The sequence below is a fragment of the Chiloscyllium plagiosum genome, unplaced genomic scaffold, assembly GCF_037043375.1.
Source record: "Chiloscyllium plagiosum isolate Xiang-an unplaced genomic scaffold, Cpla_swu_hap1 HiC_scaffold_10, whole genome shotgun sequence".
NCBI classification, from domain to species: Eukaryota; Metazoa; Chordata; class Chondrichthyes; order Orectolobiformes; family Hemiscylliidae; genus Chiloscyllium; species Chiloscyllium plagiosum.
In genome coordinates, this window is record NW_028270148.1 from 29,104,514 (window position 1) to 29,131,945 (window position 27,432).

At 41.1% G+C, this 27,432-nt stretch overlaps 1 protein-coding gene across 3 annotated transcripts in view; it reads right to left on the bottom strand.

Moving 5' to 3' along the window:
- LOC122552701 (regulator of G protein signaling 7) overlaps positions 1 to 27,432 on the bottom strand; it is a 460,227-nt gene that overhangs the window by 96,341 nt on the left and 336,454 nt on the right. For all 3 annotated transcript variants that reach the window (XM_043695581.2, XM_043695584.2, XM_043695583.2), the window contains exons 6-8: positions 20,482 to 20,533; positions 5,650 to 5,714; positions 20 to 96 (exon numbers count right to left, since the gene is read on the bottom strand). In XM_043695581.2, coding sequence (XP_043551516.1) covers positions 20 to 96; positions 5,650 to 5,714; positions 20,482 to 20,533 — 194 coding nt within the window. The remainder of the gene's footprint in view (positions 1 to 19; positions 97 to 5,649; positions 5,715 to 20,481; positions 20,534 to 27,432) is intronic.

Consider the following 27,432-nt stretch of genomic DNA (forward strand, 5'->3'; position numbering starts at 1 on the left):
TAAACTCTCCCATACTCACTTTGCTTGTGCTTCTGCTTGCATAAAGATAAATTCCCATTTTCTTGCAAATGCTCTCTGTAGACGGGCCAAGCTCTCCTAGAAATTGAACAATCCATATTTAAGGTATGATTACCAGAGCTGGCATCCAATTAATAGAAACATCAGTTAATATTGAAGCTCGTGTATTGGCTGTTGCACTGGAGATGAGCTATTCTCAGTTAATGGAGAAAGTGAGGTCTGCAGATGCTGGAGAAGGGCTTATGCCCGAAACGTCGATTCTCCTGTTCCCTGGATGCTGCCTGACCTGCTGCGCTTTTCCAGCAACACATTTTCAGCGCTATTCTCAGTTAATGACTCATAACAAAAAGAGTTTACTTCACAACAAACAGAATCTATTTAAATTGAGTCTCCATGAACTACAACAATCGATGATCCAAACAACAATAATTGTATGATAAAAACATACAATTACTGGTTTCTCCAGTAAAATGCTGTGAATGGAAGACAGTTACATAGAAGTAATGTGGAAAATAAATTGCAGTCACTTGCTGCAGTGCGTTTTCGGATAGTAATTAATGAGAGAATTACCAAATTATCTTCATTGGCTGGGACTTACTGAGTCATAGAGTCACAATATTCATGGCAAGTTACTGCTGTTAGCAAAACTCTTAACTACCTGTCACTGTATTGTCTCTATCTGTGTGTTATGCCAATTATTCTTGCTGACACATTGAGATCTCAACAATGAGAAGGCAATATCAATTATATGATGTTAAATATATATTTGCACAGTGATTTCATTTCTGTAGAAATAACATTTGGAACATGCTGCAAGGCTTGATAAATTGCTGCAGAGCATCTGGTACATGGTACTCACTACTTCTGCTGTATGTTGGTGGCTCAATGGTGGAGGGAATGAATGTTTAAGGAGGTGGATGAGGTGCCATACAAGTTTTGCTCTTGACTGTTGTTGGAGCTGCACTCACCCAAGCAAGTGAACAGTATTCTACCATGTCGCTGACTTAAACCTTGCCAAATGGTGGGCATGCTTTGACGCTGAGTTACTGACTGTAGGAGTCTTGACCTCTGACCAGTATTTATATGGTTAATTCCTCCTTCTCAGATGCTGTCTGACCTGCTGTGCTTTTCCAGCACCATACTTTTTGACTCTGTTAGGTTTTGGGTCAAAGTTAACTCCTAGATTGCTAATGGGGCAGGCATCTTGGCCTCTGACCAGTATCTAAATGTGCCAGTGCTGGTGTTGGACTGGGGTGGACAAAGTTATAGTCCAACAAGTTTATTTGGAAATACGAGCTTTTTCAGTGCTGCTACTTCATCAGGTGGCTACCTGATGAAGGATCAGTTCTCCAAAAGCGTGTTTTGGGTCAATGTTAAGTCCTAAATTGCTAATGGTGGGGTGTTCAGTGACAATAATGCTACTGGCTGTTAAGAAGATCATTTGATTCTCTTTTGTTGATGATTGAAATTGTCTGATATTTGTGCATTGTGCATGTTACTTAGCACTTATCAGCTCAAGCCTGGATGTTGTCCATGTCTGGCTCTATGAAAGGACTGCTTCATTATCTAAGGAGTCACAAAGAGTGCTGAACATTATATAGCTTTAGCGAGCATTCCCACTTATGACCTTGCAATGGAGGCACTTAAATGATAAAGCAACTGAAGATGGGTGAACCTATGACAGTATTCTGATATCCTTGGTCTGAGATAATTGAATTCCTTTGCCAAAGGCAGTCACTTTCCTCTTAACTCTTTAATCCATGTTTGGATGAAGACTGTGATAAGGTGAGGAGATGAGGCTGAGATGATAATGATAAACAATCAGTAATGTAACATTGAAACTCAATAAGCTGAGAGGTTTGATGCACTATACAGAGTGTTGGTGGGGCATGGAATTAATTTTATTCACTTGTGGGATGTGGACATCGCTGGCTGGCTAGCATTTATTACCCATCCATACAGCTCTCGAGAAGCAGCTTCAGTCCACTTACTGTAGAGTAACTCACAATGACCTTAGGGAAGGAATTTAAGGATTTTGAAGCAGAAACAGTGAAGGAAAGGCAATACATTTCCAAGTCAGGATGGTAAGTGGCTTGGAGGACAACTTACAGGTGGTGGTGTTCCCATGTATCTCCTGCCTTTGTCCACCTAGAGAGAAGTCATTGTGGGATTGGAAGGTGGCTTCTAAGGATCTTTGGTCTTTTAATTTCTGTAGTGCACCTTGTAGATAGTACACATAGCTGTTATAGAGCAATGGTGCTGAAGGGAGTGGATGCTTGAGTGTTGTTTGAGTTGCACCCATCCAGGTAAGTGGGGAATATTCCATCATTCTCCGGACTTGAGCCTTTTAAATTGTGGTAAGGTTTTGGGGAAACAGGAAGTGAGTTACTTACTGCAGCATTTCTAGCTTCTAGCCTGCTCTTGTAGCCAGTGTTTATGTGGTGAGTTCAGATTGTCCAGATTGTATTGAATTTGAACATGGACTGCCTCAGTCTCTGAGGAGTTGTGGATGGTGCTAAACATTGTGTAATCATCAGCGAACATCCCCACTTCTAACGCTGTGTTGGAGGAATGTCATTAATGAAGTGACTGAAGATGGTTGGACCTAGGACACTATCCTGAGGAACTCCTGCAGATATGTCCTGGAGCTGAAATTCTCTGCAAGAATGTGTGGCTGAAAAGATAACACTGTATTTTTATAGGGGAACATTGGTCAAATATTTGAAGCTGAGGAGCATGCAAGACTTTGAGCACAAACTGCACAATGTCACTAGTGCTTAACCAGGACTTTCCAATGGGGTAATTAGAATACTTATTAAAATAACGTCAGTACATGTAGAGTTTAAGTAATATTTAATCAGCAATTAATTAAGTAACATAAGAAATGCAAAGACAGGTATTGTGTGACAGCTGCAGAATGTTGGAGCTCATGGACACCCCCATGATCCAGGGTAAATACATCTACAATAAACGTCTGCAACTGGAGCAGATTTGGCTCAGAGTCATTAAGGTGGAGGCCAGGCCCTCTTGTAGTGCAGCAGTAGTGTCCCTACCCTTGGACTGAGAGGCCCAGGTTTCAGAGATGTGTAATAACATTTCTGATCAGGTTGATTAGAAAAATAAGTTAAATTCTTTTTAAAAAGCAAAAAAAAAATAAGATGATGACTCTGTTACACATCAAGAAGGTGGACTTTACCTGGACATCTTTACTGCAGGAGGTAGTCAAACCCCTTAGGATAGAGTCTTCTGATGTGGTCCATGGTTATTGTCAGGAGGCTATGACCATGATTGAGGCACGTATGCAGATCAAAGAGACAGAAGTGGAGTAGCCTCAAAGCTTACAGTATAAATGATAACAGGAGCAAACTGACGGTAGTAGAGGCCAGTATAGTCAGAGGAATATATATAATCTCTGCAGCTGGGACCATGAATGCACTTGGCTGTTTTGTCTGCTCAGGACATTTGCTCTGGACGAGGGAGGAACTTGCAGTGAGATCTCGAAGATCCAGTTGACATCGCCCACACAGGTTCCAAAGACATCGGAAGGACTAAGAAAAAGGATTTGCTTAGGGAGATGAGCAGCTAGTGGCTGAATTAAAAATCAGAGGTAACAATTTCTGGATTATCACCTGAGCAACAAGCAAGTGGAGAACGTTAAATGAAAGTGTTAACTGATTGGCTCATAGATTCCTTTGGAAAGTTTTGATTCATTGGACATTGACATCAATACTGAAGAAATTGAGAGCTTACAGTTGTGATGATGTTCATATCAACTATGCAGGAGCTAGTGTTATGACAAGGCACATAAACAGCAAGATAGGGAAGGCTTTCAACTAAATAATGTGGAACAGGGATCAAGTGACAGAAGATGTAAATGCTTAAGGAGAGAAGTAAAGACAAGAAAGCAAAGAGGATGCAAAGATTTCTTTATTGGAATTCAGATAAATTGGTGGACAAGAATGTGGCAGATAGAATATAGGGTCAATGAAGTAACAGCTAAAATGCAGAGAATTTCTTAAATGATGAGTGACTGAGAAATGGTAATGTCCAAAGAGACCTGGGTGTCCTTGGTCATTTAATTGAACATTAACATCCAGACGCAGCAAGATATTAGGAAGGCAAATAGAATGTTGGCCTTTATTGCAAAATGACTTGAGTACAACAGTCAATAAATCTTGTTGTAACTTTATAAGGTATCAGTGAGAATGTGCCTGGAGTTTTATGTACAACTTTGGTCTCCTTAACTGGGGAAGAATATAATTGTCCAATTGGAAGGGCAACAAGTGTTCACCAGATTGATCCCTGGGATGGTGGGATGATGGTCTTCAGGGGAGTGGTGGAAGAGACCAGGTCTTCATTCTCTCGCAATTAGAATAATCCTATAAACATACACTTAGAAGCAATAGTATTCCATTTAGCTCTTTGAGCCTGCTCCATTATCCAATAAGATATGATTTTGTCTCAGCTTCATTATACTATCTGTACTTAATAACCCATGATGTCCTTGTCTATCAAAAGTGTACGCAACTCAACTTCAAATACATTTAAGGACCCAGCCTCTGTTATCTGCTGGGGAAGAGAATTTTGCGATCTTAACATCTGTCTGAAACAAAGAGATTCTCCTCCTCCTCTCTCTCAAAAAAGAGAAATCCCAGTTCTTAAAAAAAAAATTCCAAGTTATGGTCACCCACCCCTATCTCCACGATAAGAAACATTATTCCAGTGTCCACCCTACAGCATTCCACAATGTACAGTCAGACTCCTCTCTAACTCTGGGTAGTTAGAATAAGAAATAAGCTATGTTGGACTAAGATGAGGAAAGTTTTATTCACTCAGAGGTAAGTGATTTTTTTGCAATTCACGATTGCAGAGATTGTAGAGCCTCAGTCGCTGAATAATTTAAGACAGAGATTGAGAGATTTCAAGATTTCAGTTATTAAGGGATATGGGGATCGTGGGGAGAATGGCATTAAGATAGAAAATCAGCCATGATTTCACAGAATGGCAGAGCTGGCTCAAGATGCTCATAATGACCTCTGCCTGCTTCTATTTATTATGGTTCTCAGAAGGCGGCCATTTGGCTCATTTTGTCTACGCTGTTTTTTGGACAAGCAGTTAAATTCATCCCACTTCCCTACTTCCTACTGAAAGTCTGGGAAATATTTTTCCTAAGATTGTGCTGTTTGAATTCAAAGAGGAATTGTTTTTAAAATCAAAAAGCTGTACCTTTGAGTGTTAATGTTTTAAATAGGGTTCTTTTTCCAGATGAAAGAAGTTTTCCATTGTTTTGACATGTGCTCTGTCTGAACACCTTTTATAAAAATAATTGAAGGTTTTGTTTGTAGTGGTCTTATTCAATCACATTATAGGATCTCGGATTAAAATGATTTGTCTATGACTCATTTAACATGTGCTTTATAATTTGAGCATTAGTCAGTTCACTGCAATTTAAAATTCAAACTCAAAACTATTTTAAAAGCTTGAGAGGCATTTTTTAAAAGCCGAAGTGTGTGAGATATTTTTAAGTAACGAACGATGATGATACTCTTATATTTGATGAGTCATTCAATGCTTATTCAAACAGCCAGTAAATGCTGTCATTCAAGTCAAAAGAATCAAAAGGATACTCACAGCTTCATAGTCTGCTAACTCGAGCCTTGCTTTATTTTGCATCGTCCGCTTGCAGAGGTAAACCGCTGTGAATCAAAGAAAAATAATTATTGCAGCCTTGAAGGATCAAAAGAACCAGGGAAAGGCAAGGAGAGTTACTTTTATACAGCAAATTATCATAACCTATACAACAAATTGTCACTGCTGTTCCAGTAATAACTTTGACAAGGGAATTGAATATATATTTATAAAGGAAAAATATAAAAGTCTATGGGGAAAGAGGAAAGGAGGGGAACTAATTGGATGGGTCTTTCAAAGAATCAGCATGGACACTATAGACAGAATGGCTTCTGACTGGTACAATGCAATGCAATTCAAAGGGACAAAAATGAAACTGATGGAACACAGTAATGGTCGCAAAAAAGTGTGCAATTTTAACTGCGCTGCATAATAATTAGCCACCCTGTCTCACGGCATTCAATTGATCAGGCGTATTTAGAAAACTTTTATTTACAAAGAGGCTTTATTAGAGAAGTCTGCACCACACATCTTCTCACTCTTTCACCCCATCAGCTGCTTTAACTTTGGTGAAAGATACTCAGAAAATCCAAACACATGGCTGAATGGAATTTCTGACAACCTTCTGCTGATGTAACAGAACCAGTTGGGGAAGGAGGGCTTCACGAGCATCACCCCCTCCACCCACCCACTGCTGGCAAATCTCCATGGGGTGAAAGGTCCCAAAGTGGAAGATGTGACATTCTTCCTCTGCCTGATGAATGGAGGAAGAACGTCTCATTTTCCGCCTTGGGATCTTTCAACTACATGGCATCAACTTCACCATTTTCCAAATCTCCCCTTCCCCTCCACCTTATTCCAGGTCTAACCCTCCAACTTGGCACCGCCCTCTTGAACTGTCCTACCTGTGCATCTTCCTTCCCACTTATCCGCTCCACCCTCCCCACTGACCTATCACAATTACCCCCTACCTGCATCTACCAGCTGGGAAGGCCTTCCTAGCTACCTTCCTCCCACCCTCACCCCTTTATTTATCTCTCATCCCTCTTCCCCCTCCACATTCCTGTTAAAGGGCTTATCCTGGAAACATCGACTCTCCTGATCTTCGGATGCTGCCTGACCTGCTGTGCTCTTCCAGTGCCACACTTTCAAATCTGACCCTCCAGCATCTGCACTCCTCACTTTCTCCTAATCGCAAAAGAGGTTGGTGTCAATGAGTGTGTGATTAACATAATTTACCCATCAAACTCTGGCATGATGTATTATGTTAGGTAGTTCATTAGATTCAGGTCTATGGTCAAAAGATAAAAGATTGGTGACTAGATAGATGTTCTAAAATTTCATTATTTCTACTGATACTAAATTCACCTTTTAAACCTGTCACTATACCACATACCACAAAAGGAAAAATAAATCAAACCAGATAAGTAGTAGATGAAGTTTAATCGAGATAAATGCGAGGTGCAACATTTTGCTAGGGCAAATCACGGCAGGGTTTATATACTTAATGGTAAGATCCTGGGGCGTGTTGCCGAACAAAGAGACCTTGGATTATAGGTTAATTGTTCCTTGAAAATGGAGTTGAAGGTAGATAGGGCAGTGAAGAAGGCATGTAGCATGCTTTCCTTTATTGGTCAGAGTATTGAGTATAGGAGTTGGGACGTCATGTTGGGACTGTACCCAACATGACATGGGTTAGGCCACTTTTGGAATATTGTGTGCAATTCTGGTCTCTTTCCTATTGGAAGGATGTTGTAAAACTTGAAAGGGTTCAGAAAAGATTTACAATGATGTTGCCAGGATTGGTGGATTTGAATTAAAGGGAGAGGCTGAATAGGCTGGGGCTATTTTCCCTGAAACATCAGGCTGAGGGGTGGTCTTTTAGAAGTTTATAAAATTATGAGGCACATGGTTAGGGTGAATAGTCAAGGTCATTTCCCCAGGGTAGGGGAATCCAAAACTAGAGGGCATAGGTTAAAGGTAAGAGGGGAAAGATTTAAAAGGAACTGAAGAGGCAACCTTTTCAAGCAGAGGGTGATGTGTGTATGGATTGAACTGCCAGAGGAAATGGCAGAGGCTGGTAGAATTAGCATTTAAAAGCACCTGGATAGGTATATGAATAGCATGGGTTCAGAGAGATATGGGCCAAATGCTGGCAAATGGAATTAGATTACTTTAAGATATCTGGTCATCATGGATGAGTTGGACTGAAGGGTCTGTTTTCATACTGTACATCCCTATGACTGAAAGTGGAGTCTTGAGTCAGAAAAACCACAGGAAGGGCAGAGCAAACACACATCAACACTGTAAATGTGTCTTATTCCCTGCTTTCCAGATTAGGACTTTATTCATAAGAGACATTGAGGTGGTGTGTTGTCCAACTCTGATACTTCAATGAATAAAAACACTTCCTTCTCAGTTGGCTATTTGATTTACTGCAATCAGTCACTCTGTAGTCCTTCTGAATTTTAAATTCCACACTGTCAAGTGACCATTCTCAAGACTATAAATGAGGGATGTACAGGTGATCCTTCCACCTAATATTGCTGGGATCTAAGTGGTGGTCAGCACATTGTGGAATCTATTTCCTACATTTGTATGCTGTCATAATATGCTATATTCCACCTCGGGAAAAAATATTCTGATCATTCAGATTGATTGATACTTGCAGAAACACATTGCCACATTAACTAATTTCCAGACTATGGTAAATTTGTATTTAGGGGAAACTTAAACAAACAGTGTTTGTCACATGGGATGCCCACTCTCTTCCCATTGGAACACACCCATATCCCAAATAGAGATATCTCAGCTGCAGAATAGCAGAACTAAGGCCTCACGATATCCAATTGTTCTCAGGAGCACTGTGTTGATGATATGAAAGAGCTAATGGTGACTGACCCTCAATTTGAGGATGATGTCTACTTAGAGGTCACAAGTTTCTGTCATGAATCTTCATGGGAATCAACTGGCCAAATCTTGACCTACAGACCCTTAGCTCATGAGGTCCAACTTCCCAGGAGGTAGTGGAACCCTTGTTTCCTATACTTCCTTCTCTGCCACTGTTTTCGCTCATCATTAAGCCATTTTGAATCAAAACGCTGCTTGGTGGACACATTGTTGCTATTTTGAATGATTGGTAACAAACCCCTTCCACTCATTAATATCAATGTTTCTAGCTTCAAGGAAAACTTCAGAGTGTTGTTGGAACATTTTCTTTGCTCTCACCTGAAATCTGAGCCATTTGAGAGTTGATAAAACAGGGTCTGGAAGGAGAGACACTTTCTGGCCATGCAGATGCAGTGTCTGATCCATCAAAGTTGTATTTTCAGGACTTTTACCTGGATGCATGTGGAGCTGGCCTCTGGGGTGCGATTAGTGTTTGTTTGATTGTCTTTCAACTGAATACAGAGGATACAGAGGAAATAGTGCTGGTGCAATTTCCTTAGTACTCGTATGTATTGCTGGCACACAGTCCAATTTCAGTGCAGTACTGGAGTATGGTGATGAAAGTGCTCTGTACTCTCGGACTCTGTTGTCTTCAGAGGTCTTTGTGGTCAAACATTTGCTGCCATAATCTATCAAAGGCAGAGTTTGGACAGTGGGACCAGTGTTAGATCTCCTTGTTAATGGTGACCTTTTGAGATAGGTGGTTTCCAAGGTAAGGGAAATGCTCAACATATTTAAGAGTCTCTTTTCAACACAGATGGGACGAGGAACATCTTATTGACCAGGTGTGGGTTGATTTGAATTTTAACAGCATGGAAGTTCCTTCCATGCAAAACTGAAGAGAACAAGAGTGGTCTGCAAATCGACTGCAGTGTGAACAATGACGCTGCAATCATCCACAAGTTGCAGAAAATGTATGTCCATAGCAGTCAATTTAACTTTAACGTAGAGGTGACTGAAGTTATCTAGATGGTTAACACTGATCTCTGAGGTGAATAACCATGTCAGTTGCATTCTAAATAAGTGCAAGTCTCCATAGTCACTGAGGAGAGACAACTAATGGTGAGAGTCACCATACCTCCGATGAGGTTAAGAAGGAAAGAACTCCAATGATGGCCTCAACAAGTAATTAAAACTGTGCTGTTTGTGTCATTCTGCATCGCAAATCAGCTTTCCAGCCAACTGAGCTTACAGAGGTATTACTGGCCTGCTTGACCCCAGACCAGATTTTGAAGGTGTGTTTGAGATCTTCCATAGTTGCACTCATATTACCATGAAGAAATTATATCAAATGCTATGGAGTATAGTGCTCAAAATTTGTTTAGGTCAAGTCAATGAATGCAATAAAGAATGCTTGGGGTGTTCTTTTCCCTCACAAATGTATTGGATGATTACATCAAGTCTTCATGCGAGTGCAAACCCACCAGATTTGAAGAATTCAGCTGGAATACCATCAGTGTTACATCTTATTTGGTTGTTACTCATTTGCTTACTTGTTGCAAATCTCTTTTCTGTAGTAAGCTCAGATCTATACTCTGTTGAGTAAATATTAACTTGAACAAATTCTACACAAGAGAGACCCAAAGGACTAGCCACACTACCATACATCAGGAGCATTTCAGAACTGACAGCCAGACTACTGCGACCACTAGGACTTATAACAGCACACAAACCAACAGCCACCCTCAGACAACAACTCACCAGAATGAAGGACCCGATACCCAGCATGAGCAAAACTAATGTAGTGTACAAAATCCCATGCAAGGACTGCACAAAACCCTATATAGGACAAACAGGAAGACAGCTAATGATCCGCATCCATGAACATCAACTAGCCATGAAACGCAACGACCAGCTATCCTTAGTAGCCACACACGCAGACGACAAGCAACATGAATTTGACTGGGACAACACTACCATTATAGGGCAAGCCAAACAAAGAACAGCCAGGGAATTCCTAGAAGCATGGCACTCATCCACAAACTCCATCAACAAACACATAGACCTGGACCCAATATACCGGCCACTACAGCGAACAGCTGAAACTAACAACCGGAAGCGGCAGGGACAGACCACTATAAATGCCGGAGGAAACACCACAGAAGCGCTTCACAGGAGGCTCCCAAGCACTGAGGATGTCACCTAGATAGGGGACGAAACGTTTGCAACAAACATTTCCAGCTCGGCGAACAGAACCACAACAACAAAGACCATTTCTCATACCATATAGATTTGGATCCCAGTTCTATGTGTTTTGTTGTCACCATGACATAACTCCTTACAGATATGCTGTGTTGCTATTCTTAGAGTAAAAAAATGTAACTATTTACTCTACATCTCCCCAGGTTCTTTCCCTGTACCATTTTAACCATTAACATTTAAACATTAAGATTTAACTCACTACGAAAGAAAGAAACCCCACCTCCGGCCCACCATTAATACTACTCTAAGTCTTTTACCTCACACATTAAAACCTGGTACCCTTCTGAAGAACAGCAGTGAGGGCCGATCAAGAAACAAAACTGAATATAGTGGCAAATCTCCAATACTTGAATTAGCACAGCTCCTGGAAGTGAAAATTCTCCCCATCATGTCCATCTGTGTTGTGCTGCAATTTAAAGGTTGATGAAAAGAAGAAAGAAGAGCATTCAAAGTACGATTCTGGGGATGACAGAACAATAGCTTCCCTGTTTCTCCTCAGGTTGGAATTTCCTTCTTTGAAGACAGTTGTATCAGGTCCGTGCTTGTATCAGCATAGGGCTGCTTATCTGCAGAAAAGAACATCTCAGAAATTCATTCAGCAAGTAGGAGTGCACCATCAACTACTTTGAAATAAACTTCTGGATCAGAATCTGTAGAGGGTTCCTGGATTATATCCTGGCCTGCAGACTGGACACAAGATTGGACAACAAGGGGGACTTTCAGAACACTGTAAAGTAGTTGCCTGCTTGTTCGAATGCCAGCCAAAGTGTAGAACTGCCAGACATGGATAGTTTAAGGTCTGTTTTGTTTGTTCACATTGATTTCTAATCTATTCACCGAAGGGTCATAAGCATTCAGGAGTTCATCTCTCTCATTGACAGATGCTTGTATCCCCAAGATTGATATTTCCAAATCTGAATGGAAATCTCTGTTCTCTCTTTCAATTACGACTGTAAGACCATTCATTGGTTATAGCAGAATGCCATCCTCAACTAATAATTTGCAGTGATCTTCCAGCTCTGAATATTCCATTGAAAGAGAGACTTTCTTTCCACCATCTCTTTCTTCAGTCAGTCTCTACATAGAACTTGTGGAAATTCTTTGCTCTCTCAGTCTTTGAAGATTAATAGTTATCTGCCACAGTTAATAATTATCCATGTGCAGGCTCTGGACAAGGGATTTCCAAGGCTCCAATAATATCCCCATCTTCAATGATACAAGAGCCCAGCACATCAGTGAAAAAGATAAGGCTGAAGCTTTTGCAGCAACCTTCAGCCAGAAGTGCCGAATGGATAATCCATCTAGGCCTCCTCCAGTGGTGCCCAGCATCTCAATTACCAGTCTTCAGCCAATTTGACTCACTGCATGTGATATCAAGGAATGGTTGGAGGAGATACTGGATACTGCCAAGGCTATGGGTCCTGACAACATTCATGCAATCATACTAAAGATTTGTGCTCCAGAACTTGCCACTCCCCTAGCCAAGAGGTTCCAATATAGTTACAACACTGGTGTGCACCTAACAATGTGGAAAATTGCCCAAGTATGTCCTGTACATAAAAAGCAGGACAAAGCAAACCTGACCAATTACTGCCCTATCAATCTACTCTCGATCATCAGTAAATTGATGGAAGGTGTCATTAACAATGCTACCAAGCAGCACCTGCTCAGCAAGAACCTGCTCAGTGATGCCCAGTTTGGGTTCCACCAGGGTCACTCAGCTCATGATCTCATTACAGCCTTGGTTCAAACATGGACAAAAGAGCTGAATTCCAGAGGTGAAGTGAGAGTGACAGCCCTTGACATCAAGGCTGCATTCGACCAAGTACGACATCAAGGAGCCCTAACAAAACTGGAATCAATGGGTATCAGGGGGTTAGAGTCTGGGGCTCACCGGTGGCTAGAGTCATACCTGACACACAGGAAGATGGTCATAGTTCTTGGAAATCAATCATCTCAGCTCCAGGACATCTCTACAGGAGTTCCTCAGGATAGCGTCCTGGACCCAATCACCCAGCTGCTTCATCAATGACCTTCCCTCCATCATAAGGTCAAAAGTGTTTGCCGATGATTGCAAAATATTCAGCACCATTCATGACTCCTCAGATATTGAAGCAGTCCATGTTCAAATGCAACAAGATTTGGACAATATCCAGGCTTGGGCTGACAAGTGGAAGTAACATTCACACCACACAAATACCAGATTATGACCATCACCAATAAAAGACAGTCTAACCAGTGACCTTGGCATTCAATGGTGTTGCCATCACTGAATCCCCCACTACCAAATCCTGGGGATTAGCATTGACCAGAAACTCAACTTGACTCACCACACAAACACAGTGGCTACAAAAGCAGATCAGAGGCTAGGAATATTGTGATGAATAACTCATGTCCTGACTCCCCAAAATCTGTCCACCATATACAAGGTACAAGTCAGGTGTGTGATAGAATACTCTCCACTTGCTTGGATGAGGGCAGCTCCAACAACACCCAAGAAGCTTGACGCATCATCCAGGATAAAGCAGCCTGCTTGATTGCCACCACATCCACAAGCATCCACTCCCTCCATTACTGATGCTCAGTAGCAGCAATATGTACTATCTACAAGATGCAGTGCAGAAATTCACCAAAAGTCCTCAGCCAGCACCTTCCAAACCCACAGCTACTTCCATCTAGAAGGACAAGGGCAGCAGCTATATGGGAATACCACCACTTTCTAGTTCTCTTCCAAGCCACTCACCATCCTGACTTGGAAATATATCACTGTTCCTTCACTGTTGCTGGATCAAAGTCATGGAATTCCTTTCGTAATGGCATTGTGGGTCAACCCACAATAACTGGACGGTAGCAGCTCACCATCACCTTCTCAAGGGCAGCTAGGGACAGGCAATAAATGCTGGGCAGCCAGCAACACCCACTTCCAACAAATGAATTAAAAATTAAGTTCACACCCTTGGCCTGTCACCAAGTCTCCATCACTACATCATTTGGAATGAACCTTCAGAGACTTTGTTTAACATGGAGACCTTAGGCCTCTGTCATTGTTGATATTGACAGACAGTGATCAGATTACCAAAGTCAAACTATGATGAATAGGATCACTTTGCTGCTGCAGGCTTCTCTGTCTATGCAGCAAGTGACACATACAGTGTTACTTCCCTTTATCTGCCACTGAGGATCTTTTTAACTATTTTGTGTGGGATCTTGACGCAAACCTGCCTGGCCTAGCCCTACCAGGAGCATTGCTAATAGCATTGTTCAAGGGATTATTGGAGTGTTCAAGCCTGTCCACTGTGTCAGGGTGAGGCTCAATGGAGGGAATATGGTCTCTGGTGCTTCTGTGCCCAAAATTAACTACTCTAATTGTGTAAAAACTGAAAGAACTGTGGATGCTGTAAATCAGAAACATAAAGAGAAACTGCAAAAAAAAAAGCTCAGCAAGTCTGGCAGCATCTGTGAAAAGAAATCAGAGTTAATGCTTTGAGTCGAGAGAGTCTTCCTCAGAACTCTTAATCATGTTCTTTGCTAATGTTTGAAATATTTCTCTGCTGAACCATGCTTTTATTTCTACTAATTTTCCTTATGGTAATGCAAAGATTATATTTTCTGTTGATTTAGTTCAATACCATTGTCTACATTATTGTGTAAATGAAATGAAATTTGACGAATTGCTTAATTTGCAAACTGCATCTCACTTATCATCAGTGTACTGCTGCTCAGTTTTTTTTGTCAATAAGGCTCATTATCCATCAACACACAATAAAACTTGTCAACAGCAGATGTATGAGTAAGGAATTTTCCATGACGGAGGTCATCAGATTCCATTGACTGCTTAGCAGTGATTGAAAAGCAAAATACTGTGGATGTTGGACATCTGAAATAAACACAGATTGCTGGAGAAACTCTGGCAGGTCTGATAAAATTCTGAGTGCGGTATGAATTCTTGAGAACTACTATGATGAAATGTTATCAGAGATGGGTCTTTGGCATCCTATTCAGTGTTTGTTTGTACGCCAAGATAGAAGTCAGTTGTCATAAAACCATAAGACACAGGACCAGAAGTAGGTCATTCAGCCCATCAAGCCTGCTCCACCATTCAATGAGGTCATAGCCCATCCAATAATCCTCAACTCCACTTTCCTGCCTTTTTCCCATAACGGTTGATTTCCTTACTGATTACAAGTCTGTTTGTCTCAGCTTTGAATATACTTAATAACCCAACCTCAGCGACACCCTGTTCTAAAGAATTTCACAGATTCATAACTCTCCGAGAGAAGAAATTCCTGCTCATCTCTGTCTTAAAAGTGTAACCCATCATTCTGAGATATTCCCTCTGGCCCTAGAGTGACCAATAAGGAGAACAAGCTCTCTGCATCGACCCTGTCAAGTCTTCTAAACATCTTGTATGTTTCAGCACAGTTGCCTTTCATTCTTCTGTATTCAAATCTACATAACCTCTCCTCATAAGACAGTCACTCCGTATTTGATACCAGTCTAGTGAACTTTCTAGAAACTGCCTCCAATGCCAAAATGTTTTTCCTTAGTTAAGGGGCCCAAAATTATTCACAGTACTTGAGCTGTGGTCTGACTAGTGTCTTGCATACTTTTATCAAAACTTTCCTATTTTTGTATTAATTTTCCTTTGAAATAAAAGTCAACATTCCATTTGCTTTCTGTATTATCTGCTATACTGGATCTGAGCTTTTCGTGATTCATGAACGAGGTGTCTTAAATCACTCTGTTCTGCTGCTTTCTACAGTCTTTCTCCATTTAATTAACATTCAGCTCATGTATTCTTCCCGTCAAAGTGCATAATCTCGCATTTCCTCACATTATATTCCATCTGCCAAGCTTTTTCCCCATTCACTTAACCTGTGTACATCTCACTGTAGGCTCTTTGTGTAACCCTCGCCAATTACCCTCCCATCTATTTTTACGCTGAGCACAAACTTAGCTTTGGTACATTTGCTGTCATTGTCTAAGTCATTAATATATTTATGTTAAATAATTGTGATCCCAGCACCGATCCCTCTGGCACTCCACTAGCTACACATTGCCATCCTGAAAATGACTGCCTTATCCCAACTCTGTCTTCTATTGGTTAATCAATCTCTGTACGTGTGAATTTATTATCTCCAACACCTTGGGATCTTATCTTATTTCTCTTATTCATCCTCAGAGTCACTGCTGAACTCATCATCAGAGGAAGCAACATAACATTCTATGTCCTCATTTGTAAGGGTTTCTCACCTTTACCATGTCAGATTTATGTGGCTGACAACACTTGACCATAATTAAGGAACACACTCTGGGGTATACTGGATAGTGCCAACAGAGTGGCTGAGGCAGCAGAGTCACATTATGTGTAGACCAACCGTTCTCACAATCATCACTGTAACAGAAGCAAATACTGCATTGTCACTCAATAATCCCTGAGACCCTTGATGTCTAATGATTGTCATGGGCAGTCTCTTCAACAGGTATCCCATGTCAAATATCAACCAGCCTTTCAATTATGCAGGGAGTTCAAAGAACCTTGATACTTGGTGTAACAAGGGCAGCCAGATGGACCTCTTTGAATATGAGTTCCCTGATTGGGGCTGTTGATCTCGTCCAATCAAGGAGTCCTGGCAGACAGACAAGCACAGGAAAGTCAGATGTCCTGTTCACTCTGAGAGCAGGATCAGCGTCAAGGACTCTCCACATGTAAACAAAGGGTGACTATGGAGCTATTTCCCCTGAGAATGCATAAGGATGTATACATCATGACTATTTACAGGGTGCTGTGCAATCATTTGTAGGATGTGTTGATAGTCATTACAGTATTCAAGCTGAGAGAATAGAAAGCTGCCTTATTGCTGAAAATCTCTATATGTTTTGTGGATGTCCTAATGCCACGTGTATACAATTGACAGCCATTTTGTACCTTGGAGAAACCTTCCATCACCACAAAACTGGTCACTCTCTCAGCCTAGGTCTTGTGATCAGCGATGGAATAGATGTGGGTTTTCAGTCTCTTGCACACCCATTGTAGCTTTAATACACAGCCCATTGCTACACAATTCACCTGTAACTGCCTTGAAGGATCTGGATGCACAGAAGCTCAGATGCACTATTACCAGCACTAGATAGGTTTATGGTATTGAGTTCTTCTTCAATAATTATTAATTTTGATTTGATTAAGCAAGAGAGGAATTAAATTGTACTTTACTTAAGTGGGGTTAGCTGTTAAAAGTTTTTGTCAGCATGTAGGCCATATGGCCCAGTTCAAAACTAAGGTTTATGATTTTGATGCTGTTTATAGATCAGGCTAATGTAAACTTAGACTACCACATGTTAAAGTGGTTTGAGGTAAAAAGAAAGGCCTTTACTCAAAGACCCAGTTATGTTTTAAAATGGTTTAGTTTTGTAAAAAATTATGTAATGGTCTCATTGTTGCATGTGTACAATATCGGTTTGAAAATAGGTTTCGTGAGTTTTTCAGTCTTGATGTTGTTTTGACCTTCTTAGATCTATCCTTTGGGATATTTGGAATGATAGTTATTCACGGGAAATGACACTAAATACTCCAAGCAGACACATATATTGCTCATTGATGCCACCATAACTTGTTAGAGGTCTATGGAGTTGGTAAGCTAAGAGGAACAAGCTGTCATAGAAAGGATGATCTTATAAAATGCTTGCCATGTTAAAGAATGAATATGGAGATAATATGTAGTGATATCACTAAGATAGCCAATCAGGAAATGGTGCTGTTTAGCCAATGAATTGTGCACAAAGTCCATGTACTATTCAAACCAATTTGAGTTCAGGATGCCTTTGATCATGGACAGGGCAGTGGCTAGTAAGGGTCCATAAGCCTGCGGTTTAGTGATTTGATTCACAACAAGAAGTATTGAAGACATTCAGAGAACTACAGTCAGCAGAACACAACAGGAGACCTGTGCACAGCCAACCAGTTTTGAGTTTGACATCCCGAAGTGTATGGACTCAAGATCATTTTTATTAAGTATTCCTAGTTCATTAGCACTTTCTATGGAAAATTTAATAAATTTTGTAAAACTTGATGCAGTATACTTTTACCTGGAATGGTTCTTCTAACTAAATAGGACTAGTAATCTTTCAAATTGGCTCCGTAAAACTGAGTCTACAATTAGACTCAATGTGTGTCTTACAACTAAAGCTAAGTTTACCTAAAATCAAATGGCCACTCCGGTGGTTTGAACAGATCCCCTACCAATCAAAAGACATATGAATGCTAGTACCTGCCTAAATGGATAGAGGTTACTGAGATACTAACATTTGGAGTCATAGAGTCATAGAGAAGTACAGCATGGAAACAAACCCTTCGGTCCAACTCTTCCATGCCAATTAGACATCCTAAATTAATCTAGTCCTATGTGTGCACTTGGCCCATATCTCTCTAATCCCTTCTCATTCATGTACTCATCCAGATGCCTTTTAAATGTTGTAATTGTATCAGCCTCCACTACTTCCTCTGGCACCCTCTGTGTGAAAACGTTGTCCCTTAGGTCCCTTTTGAATCTTTCCCCTCTTACCCTAAACCTATGCCCTCTAGTTCTGGACTCCCCCAACCCAGGGAATAAACAACCTTGTCTACTTACCCTATCCATGCTCCTTATGATTTCATAAAGCTCTATAAGATCTTCCCTCAGCCTTCAACGCTCCAGGAAAAACAGCCCCAGTCTATTCAGCCTCACTCTATAATACAAACCTTCCAACCTGGCAACATTCTTGTAAATCTTTTCTGAACCCTTTCAAGTTTCACAACATTCTTTATATAAGACGGAGACTAGAATTGCACACAATATTCCAAAAGTGGCCTAACCAATGTCCTGTACAGTTGCAATATGATCTCCCAAATCCCATACTCAATGCTCTGACGAATAAAGGAAGGCATACTTAATACCTTCTTCACTATCCTACATACCTGAGACTCCATTTTCAAGAACAATGAATCTGCACTCCAAGGTTTCCTTGTTCAGCAACACTCTCCAGGATCTTACTATTAAGGGCGTAAGTCCTGCCCTGACTTGCCTTTCAAAATGCAGCACCTCACATTTATTTAAATTAAGCTCCATTTCCCATTCCTTGGCCCATTGGCCCATCTGATCAAGATCCCATTGTCCTCTGCGGTAACCCTCTCCGCTGTCCACTACACCACCAATTCCGTGTCATCTACAAACTTATTAACTATACCATCTAATGTTTACATCCAAATCGTTTATATAAAAGACAAAAAGCAGTTATTCATCTGAAGGCAGGTAGTGTAGTGTGCTGCTTGTAAGTCCATCCCTCAGGATAGTGTCCACTTCTCTACTCCCTTCACTCCTCTTGTGAGCCTACACTGTTATTACGACAAATGTTGCTGATGGTCGCTCTCACTCTCTCTCTCTCTCTCCCCTTCCCTCTTCCCTACTGGAGGAACCTCCACCAGTGTTAACTATTTCATAGGCAGCAGACAGCCCTAAATTGGTTCCTTTTTCATTTATACCTCCCTTCCAAGTGAGTTGCTCAAATATGACCCCTCAGTTCCTCAGCAGAACTTAGATCATACTTAGACACTGAATAACTTCACAAACCTGTTCTACAGACTTAGCTGCAGCCTCCTATTCCCCAGTGTACTTTTCTCTTCTACTTGGCTTGCAGCCCTCTGACACGCCCTGCCAACATGTGCAGTCTTTGCGATTACCATCAAGTAGCATGAGCTGCATTAAATTGGGGACAATTGCTTCGATAAGTATTTTAATTATTCCATAATACTTTAATTCCTTCTTAAAACAGAAGGCAGGCAAGCTTTTGGGCCCCTCACCCTCCAAGCAGACTCAATTTTATGCTCGGTCAGAAAGTACAGCATTCTGCTTCCCAATCACTCAGTTCACGCTGTGAGCTAAGTTATTGATAATGATCACAATTTTCATTCATCCTTCTGGGGAGAAAAAAAATCAACACCATGAGTTGTAAACAAAACCACTTACCTAATACACTAATACCCAGATGTCATGTGCAAGTGTTGATTTGAAGTGTGAACAATCAGAATCAGTTAACACCTTCTAAACTGACTCGGGAATATTCAGCATCTGTGCACCACCAATATAATTCAGCTGCTTTTGGGTTTAAGGGAATTGTTTTAAACTTACACAGGGATGGAATCCGAACGCTGTTGGTGTGTTCAAAATCCTTGACAAATTGAAATACCACTGACATTTAAAAAATCCTGAATGCTACTTCCCGTCAGCAGGCAGAACTCAGTAACAGATTAGGATTTTGTCATTCTTACCTTTTCATGACTGAGGTTTTTTTTAAAAAGACTTTTCTGACTTTATTTCTACAACTTGAGATAAATGAGAAACAATTTATTTTTGGCACTTTGCCAGTAAAAATGGAGTTCTGTAACAATTTTAATCAAGCAACAGTGTATTTCTTATTCGGCATTCAGATACCTAATTTTAGCCTATTGATATCTTCAAGAACTAAAATATCTAGACAATTTATGGATTTTAAATGTGCCATGTTAAGTGACTATAAAATTGTTAATAATTATTCATAACATATTGGTTAAATGCTATAATTGACTGACATGAAACCATGCATTTGTATACTTTGCATTATTATGACCCCGGTGCATATAATGAGGAAGTATCTTACATAAATACTAACCATAGTCGGTGTTTTCTGGCTCCCAACAATTTGATGGCCAAAAGTACGGTGTCTGTAGCAATCAAAGAACAACATATTGGTAGTCCATTAGTTTCTTTTGAAAGCAATGAGTAATTGTTCACTTTTGTTTTCAGGTATTATAGTAAGAAACACTCCTCTACTAAAGTAAACAGCTAATGCAACTTGATCTTTCATTGCTGCTGCATTAAATCCTTGTTCAGACTGACAAGTGATACATCTGGGACCTGGTTTGGGCAGCATGCACAAGGAAATCCAGATGCTGACCTAAAGTTACACTGAGCTCAATTCTTTAGGTGAACTATACGTGATAAAGCAGCCTGCCCATTTTGAAACTGAAATTCGGGTTACATGCCACTCAGGCTGTAGCTCTGAAGTATGTGGCAGTGGGTGAGGAGCTGTGTTCATGAGAGCAGAGAATGGTCACAACTGGCTGCAGTGATGTGGAACTGGATGGATCACTTTTGGTCTTCTTGACTTCAGGTGCATTCAAACTAAGTATGCATAACCATGTTTCAAATAGACTTAGGTATTGAGGCCTTTCATGTGTTGCTACTCAGAAGGTAGTTAAATATGAACAGGAAGAGGCACTTCTCACTTTGAACCTGTTCTCTTATTCAATGAGATCATGTCTGTGCTATGACTTAATTCTGTATTTGCGCCATTACCTTTAGTGTTTTTGCTTAACAGAAAAGCTATCTATCTCAGATGATAAATCATTTGGTTATTTTCAAAATACTACCATTTGTGGAATACATTGCAGCGCAAAACTTGTATTATCTTTTCACAATAGAAGTATTTCCTAATTTCAGTCTGGAAGTGTCACACTATTCCAACATCCCCTTGTCTTCCAGTCTTCTGGATATAAAAGCCATGAACCTTTTCTGTAACTGCTCATCGAAGTGCAATGGTCTACATACCTGGGTCCTCCAGTGCCTTTACCTTTTTATCATTTAGAAAGTGATCCATTCTATTCTTTTTGGTTCCAAATCTCACAATTTCCTATATTGAAATTCAAATATACTTATTCATGTAATTTTATGTTTCCATCTCCACTGTCTGTCATCATCGGCAAAAAAAAACTGTCTACAACCCGACTTCAGCCACAACATCTCTGGACAAGCTATAATGACCTGGGCAATGAGATAAAACAGCTTGGAAATTATTGTTAGTGATATGGTTGCAGAAATGTGCAATATACTTAAAGTTGGGCAGATGGTTTACCATCTCTCGAGGCTTCTCTGGATCAAGTGATGACATCTCATTTACCATCCCAGATGAGCCTGGGTCTCATTATGTATTCTCTCTTTATCCTGTCCAGGTCACTGACTCTTTGATGGTAGCTCTACTGTCTTGAGTAATTTGATATGAGTACTGTCCTTCCTATTCCTTTCGAACTCATAGATCACACTCTCTTCATGTTATGCTGCTCTAAGACAACCAGCAATGACTACAATGCTAATACAGCAAGCCAGAAACATTTTGTAAAATTCACTATTTTATTTCTTAATTGCACTTGTTATTCAGTTGATTAAGTACAGATTTGACTGTAATTTGGTACTCACTTATCATTTATATCTCCACCAGAATAATTCAGCTCTTGAGAATAGATTTATAGATTGTCAATAGATTGACAAAAAAAGTACTTCTTGCCTTTATATTTTTCAACCATAATTTTGAATGGGTGCAATTCAGCACAGCATTGAACATACACCTATTAGCACACTGCTAAAATAAACACGTATATTTTCTGTCACATTAGTATACACAGAAGAATGTAAGATGCAATTATATAATACTTGCAAACAGAATGATAAATTAGTTTGACAGCTTTATCTTTGCAGTAACTTTCAATATCATGATGAATTAGAAGACGTTGGTGTTGTGGTGGTTTGTCACTAGATTTCTAATCCAGAACCCCAGGCTAGTGTCCTCGGAATGTGGGTTCAAATTTGCAGACAGATGGGTGACAATGAGGGGGACTGGGAGGAAGCAGCCAGTGCAGGGACCCCCTGCGGCCGTTCCCCTCAAGAACAAGTATACCGTTTTGGATACTTGTGGGGGGGACGACTTACCAGGGGTAAGTAATGGGTCTCAGGCCTCTGGCACGGAGCCTGTCCCCGTTGCTCAGAAGGGAAGGGTGGAGAAGAGCAGAGCGATAGTAATTGGGGACTCGATAGTTCGGGGCACAGATAGGCGGTTTTGTGGGGGCGAGAGAGACTCACGTTTGGTATGTTGCCTCCCAGGTGCAATTAAATGCGTGGCTACAAGGATGGTGCAGGAGGGAGGGATTCCGGTATTTGGATAACTGGGGTTCTTTCTGGGGAAGGTGGGACCTCTATAAACAGGATGGTCTACACCTGAACCTGAGGGGCACCAGTATCCTTGGCGGGAGGTTTGCTAGTGCTCTTGGGGGAGGGGGGTTTAAACTAACTTTGCAGGGGCATGGGAACCTAGACTGTAGCTTTAGGGTGCAGGACCTGGAGTGTTGGGAGGTTAGGAACATGGCATCAATCTCAAAGGAGGGTGCCTGTAAACAGGAAAGTGGCTTGAAGTGTGTATACTTCAATGCAAGAAGTATACGAAATAAGGTAGGTGAACTTGCAGCGTGGGTTGGTACCTGGGACTTCGATGTTGTGGCTATTACGGAGACATGGGTAGAACAGGGACAGGATTGGCTGTTGCAGGTTCCAGGGTTTAAATGTTTTAGTAGGGTCAGAGGTGGGGGTAAAAGAGGGGGAGGTGTGGCATTGCTGTCAAAGATCGTATTACAGCGGTGGAAAGGACGATGGATGAAGACTCGCCATCTGAGGTAGTTTGGGCTGAGGTTAGGAATAGGAAAGGTGAGGTCACCCTGTTAGGAGTTTTCTACAGGCCTCCTAATAGTCCTAGAAATGTAGAAGAAAGGATTGCGAGGATGATTCAGGAGAAGAGTGAAAGTAATAGGGTGGTTGTTATGGGGGACTTTAACTTTCCTGATATTGATTGGGTAAGCTATAGCTCTAGTTCGTTAGATGGGTCGGTGTTTGTCCAATGTGTGCAGGAGGGTTTCCTGACACAATATGTAGATAGGCCAACAAGAGGTGAGGCCATACTGGATTTGGTTCTGGGTAATGAACCAGGCCAGGTGTTAGAATTAGAGGTAGGTGAGCACTTTGGGGACAGTGACCACAATTTGGGGACTTTTACTCTAGCGATGGAGAGGGATAAGTGTGCACTGCAGGGCAAGAGTTATAGCTGGGGGCAGGGAAATTATGATGCGGTGAGGCACGACTTAGGATGCGTGGCTTGGAAAAGTAGGCTTCAAGGGAAGGGCGCAATTGATATGTGGAGCTTGTTCAAGGAGCAACTATTGAGTGTCCTTGATAAGTATGTACCTGTCAGGCAGGGAGGAAAGGGTCGTGTGAGGGAGCCGTGGTTTAATAAGGAATTGGAATCCCTTGTTAAATGGAAGAGGGTGGCCTATGTAAAGATGAGACGTGAAGGTTCAATTGGGGCGATTGACAGTTATAAGGTAGCCAGGAAGGACCTGAAGAGAGAGCTAAGAGCAGCAAGGAGGGGACATGAAAAGTCCTTAGTTGGTAGGATTAGGGAAAACCCTAAGGCTTTCTATAGGTATGTCAGGAATAAAAGAATGACTAGGTTAGGAATAAGTTCAGTCAAGGATAGTAGTGGGAAGTTGCGTGTGGAGGCTGAAGAGATTGGGGAGACACTGAATGAATACTTTTCGTCAGTATTCACTCAGGAACAGGACATTGTTGCCGATGTGAATACTGAGTCACAATTAAGTAGAATGAATGGCTTTGAGGTATGTAGGGAAGAGGTGTTGGAAATTCTGGAAAGGGTGAAAATAGATAAGTCCCCTGGGCCTGATGGCATTTATCCTAGGATTCTCTGGGAAGCAAGGGAGGAGATTGCAGAGCCATTGGCCTTGATTTTTATGTCCTCGTTGTCTACAGGAGTAGTGCCAGAAGACTGGAGGCTAGCAAATGTGGTTCCCTTGTTCAAGAAGGGGAGTAGGGATAACCCTAGTAACTATAGGCCGGTGAGTCTCACTTCTGTTGTGGGCAAAGTCTTAGAGAGAATTGTAAGGGATAGGATTTATGAACATCTGGATAGGAATAATGTGATCAAGGATAGTCAGCATGGTTTTGTGAAGGGCAGGTCGTGCCTCACAAACCTTATTGAATTCTTTGAGAAGGTGACTAAGGAGGTGGATGAGGGAAAAGCGGTAGATGTGGTGTATATGGATTTTAGTAAGGCGTTTGATAAGGTTCCCCATGGTACGCTACTTCAAAAGATACGGAGGTATGGCATTGAGGGTGAGTTGGAGGTTTGGATTAGGAATTGGCTGGCTGGAAGAAGACAGAGGGTAGTAGTTGATGGTAAAGGTTCATCTTGGAGTGCCGTTACTAGCGGTGTTCCACAAGGATCTGTTTTGGGACCATTGCTGTTTGTCATTTTTATAAATGACCTGGAGGAGGGGCTAGAAGGTTGGGTGAGCAAGTTTGCGGATGATACGAAAGTCGGAGGAGTTGTTGACAGTGAGGAAGGATGTGGCAGGTTACAGCAGGATATAGATAAGCTGCAGAACTGGGCAGAAAGGTGGCAAATGGAGTTCAATGTAGCTAAGTGTGAGGTGATTCACTTTGGTAAGAGTAACAAAAAGATGGTGTACTGGGCTAATGGTCGGATACTTGGTAGTGTGAATGAGCAGAGGGATCTTGGTGTCCATGTACACAGATCTTTGAAAGTTGCCACCCAGGTAAATATTGCAGTGAAGAAGGCATATGGTGTACTGGCTTTTATTGGTAGAGGAATTGAGTTCCGGAGTCCTGAGATCATGTTGCAGTTGTATAAGACTCTGGTGCGGCCGCATCTGGAGTATTGTGTGCAGTTTTGGTCGCCATACTATAGGAAGGATGTGGAGGCACTGGAACGGGTGCAGAGGAAGTTTCCCAGGATGTTGCCTAGTATGGTAGGAAGATCGTATGAGGAAAGGCTGAGGCACTTGGGGTTGTTTTCATTGGAGAAAAGAAGGTTTAGGGGTGACTTGATAGAGGTGTACAAGATGATTAGGGGTTTAGATAGGGTTGACCGTGAGAACCTTTTTCCACGTATGGAGTCAGCTATTACGAGGGGGCATAGCTTTAAATTAAGGGGTGGTAGGTATAGGACAGATGTTAGGGGTAGGTTCTTTACTCAGCGAGTCGTGAGTTCATGGAATGCCCTGCCAGTAGCAGTGGTGGACTCTCCCTCTTTATGGGCATTTAAGCGGGCATTGGATCGGCATATGGAGGATAGTGGGCTAGTGTAGGTTAGGTGGGCTTGGATCGGCGCAACATCGAGGGCCAAAGGGCCTGTACTGCGCTGTATTCTTCTATATTCTATGTTCTAAATTGCCAATATGATAGATGTCCAAAATTTGAATTCAATGAGGTCTTGAATTAAGAACTAATATAATGATGATCTTACAAACATGCAATTGTAATTAAAAACCCAGCTGGTTCTCTAATGCTCTTTAGGGAAAGAAATCTGCTAACATTTGACTCCAAACCCACAGCAATGCGGTTGGTTCTTGTGACTAAAGTGATCAAGCTGTATGCGGCGAGAGAGGGGTTAAGGTATTGAGCTTGACAATCAGCCATGATCATATTCAAAAGCAGAGCAAGCTCAAGGGGTCAAATGGCTTATTAAGGCTCCTATTTTCTATATTTCTATGTAACCATGACTACCTCCCACCTTTTATATCTCTGCTAAATAACAAGGCAATAATATGACAGAGTGAGTGTGAAGTTGCAGAGAGAAGATGGCAATTCTAATGCTGGCAGAATGGAGAAGATTTTTTTTCCTACAGTTGTTATGATCCCTTGTTTTTACAGGATAAGTCAGATTCCACATCAGCAACCTGGATAGTTAGATCATATTTTTATTTGTTTTGCTTTTAACAAAGCCATCACTCACTGAAACATAAGCACACAACACTGCAAATTTTGCTTCAACAATACAATAGAATGAAATAAATTAAGATAAAATAGAATAATCCAGACTATCTACTTATAATACAAAGATTTCCAAACACATATTAAAAGTGTAATACAATTAATCTCAAAAACACTCCTTTGTAAGTTGAAAATAAATGAAATAGCTTTTGTAAAGTATCCAAAATACATTGTTGGTACAGTTCCTAAAATACCACTCATCAAATACCATAATGGCCACAGCAGAGTCCTTGTACCTAATGTCTCAGCTGGCTCACTATACAGCGTGACCGCCATGACCCAGCCCACACAATGGGACACTGATTTATCACTGTCTGTCATGTTGAGGGCAAGTGTCAGGAAATGTACAAGGTAGCTCTGGATTCACAGTGCTTGTCCAGATGCATTGTGGAGGCTGGTGAATGCCAGGATATTCGTTCAGTAGTGAGGAGTTCTGGGAACAGTGTGAGGAGAGGTAGGCCCAGAATCAGACATGACAAATGCCATTGTATGGGGTAGGTTGCTAATGAAGCAAAATGAGGTAAGTACGATAAAGAGCGAAAACCCGCGTGGAATTGCCCCCCAAAAAATTTAAGCAACTTGGACTTAACAAAAAAAACCAGAAGATTTACGCACAGTTTCATTCTTCCATCCCCCTGGCCATGACATGATTAAAATAATAAGTCAGTGAGCATTATAGACTGGCTGGAAAAACTAACTAGTTGGAAAGAGGCAAATATTAACTATTTATTATCTGTAATATGATCACAGATTCTGACAATGAAACATTTTATATCAGTTAAAAGTATTGTTCGCCATCTCTGTGCGTTGGATATTTAGGACTTAAGTCAATATTTAACATAAGCGTTGATGGTTGTCTTGGTGATTCTGCTTTGCTTCCAAAAAAGAAACAAGTGACTTAATTGACATGAATTGTTCACGCACTTTCACA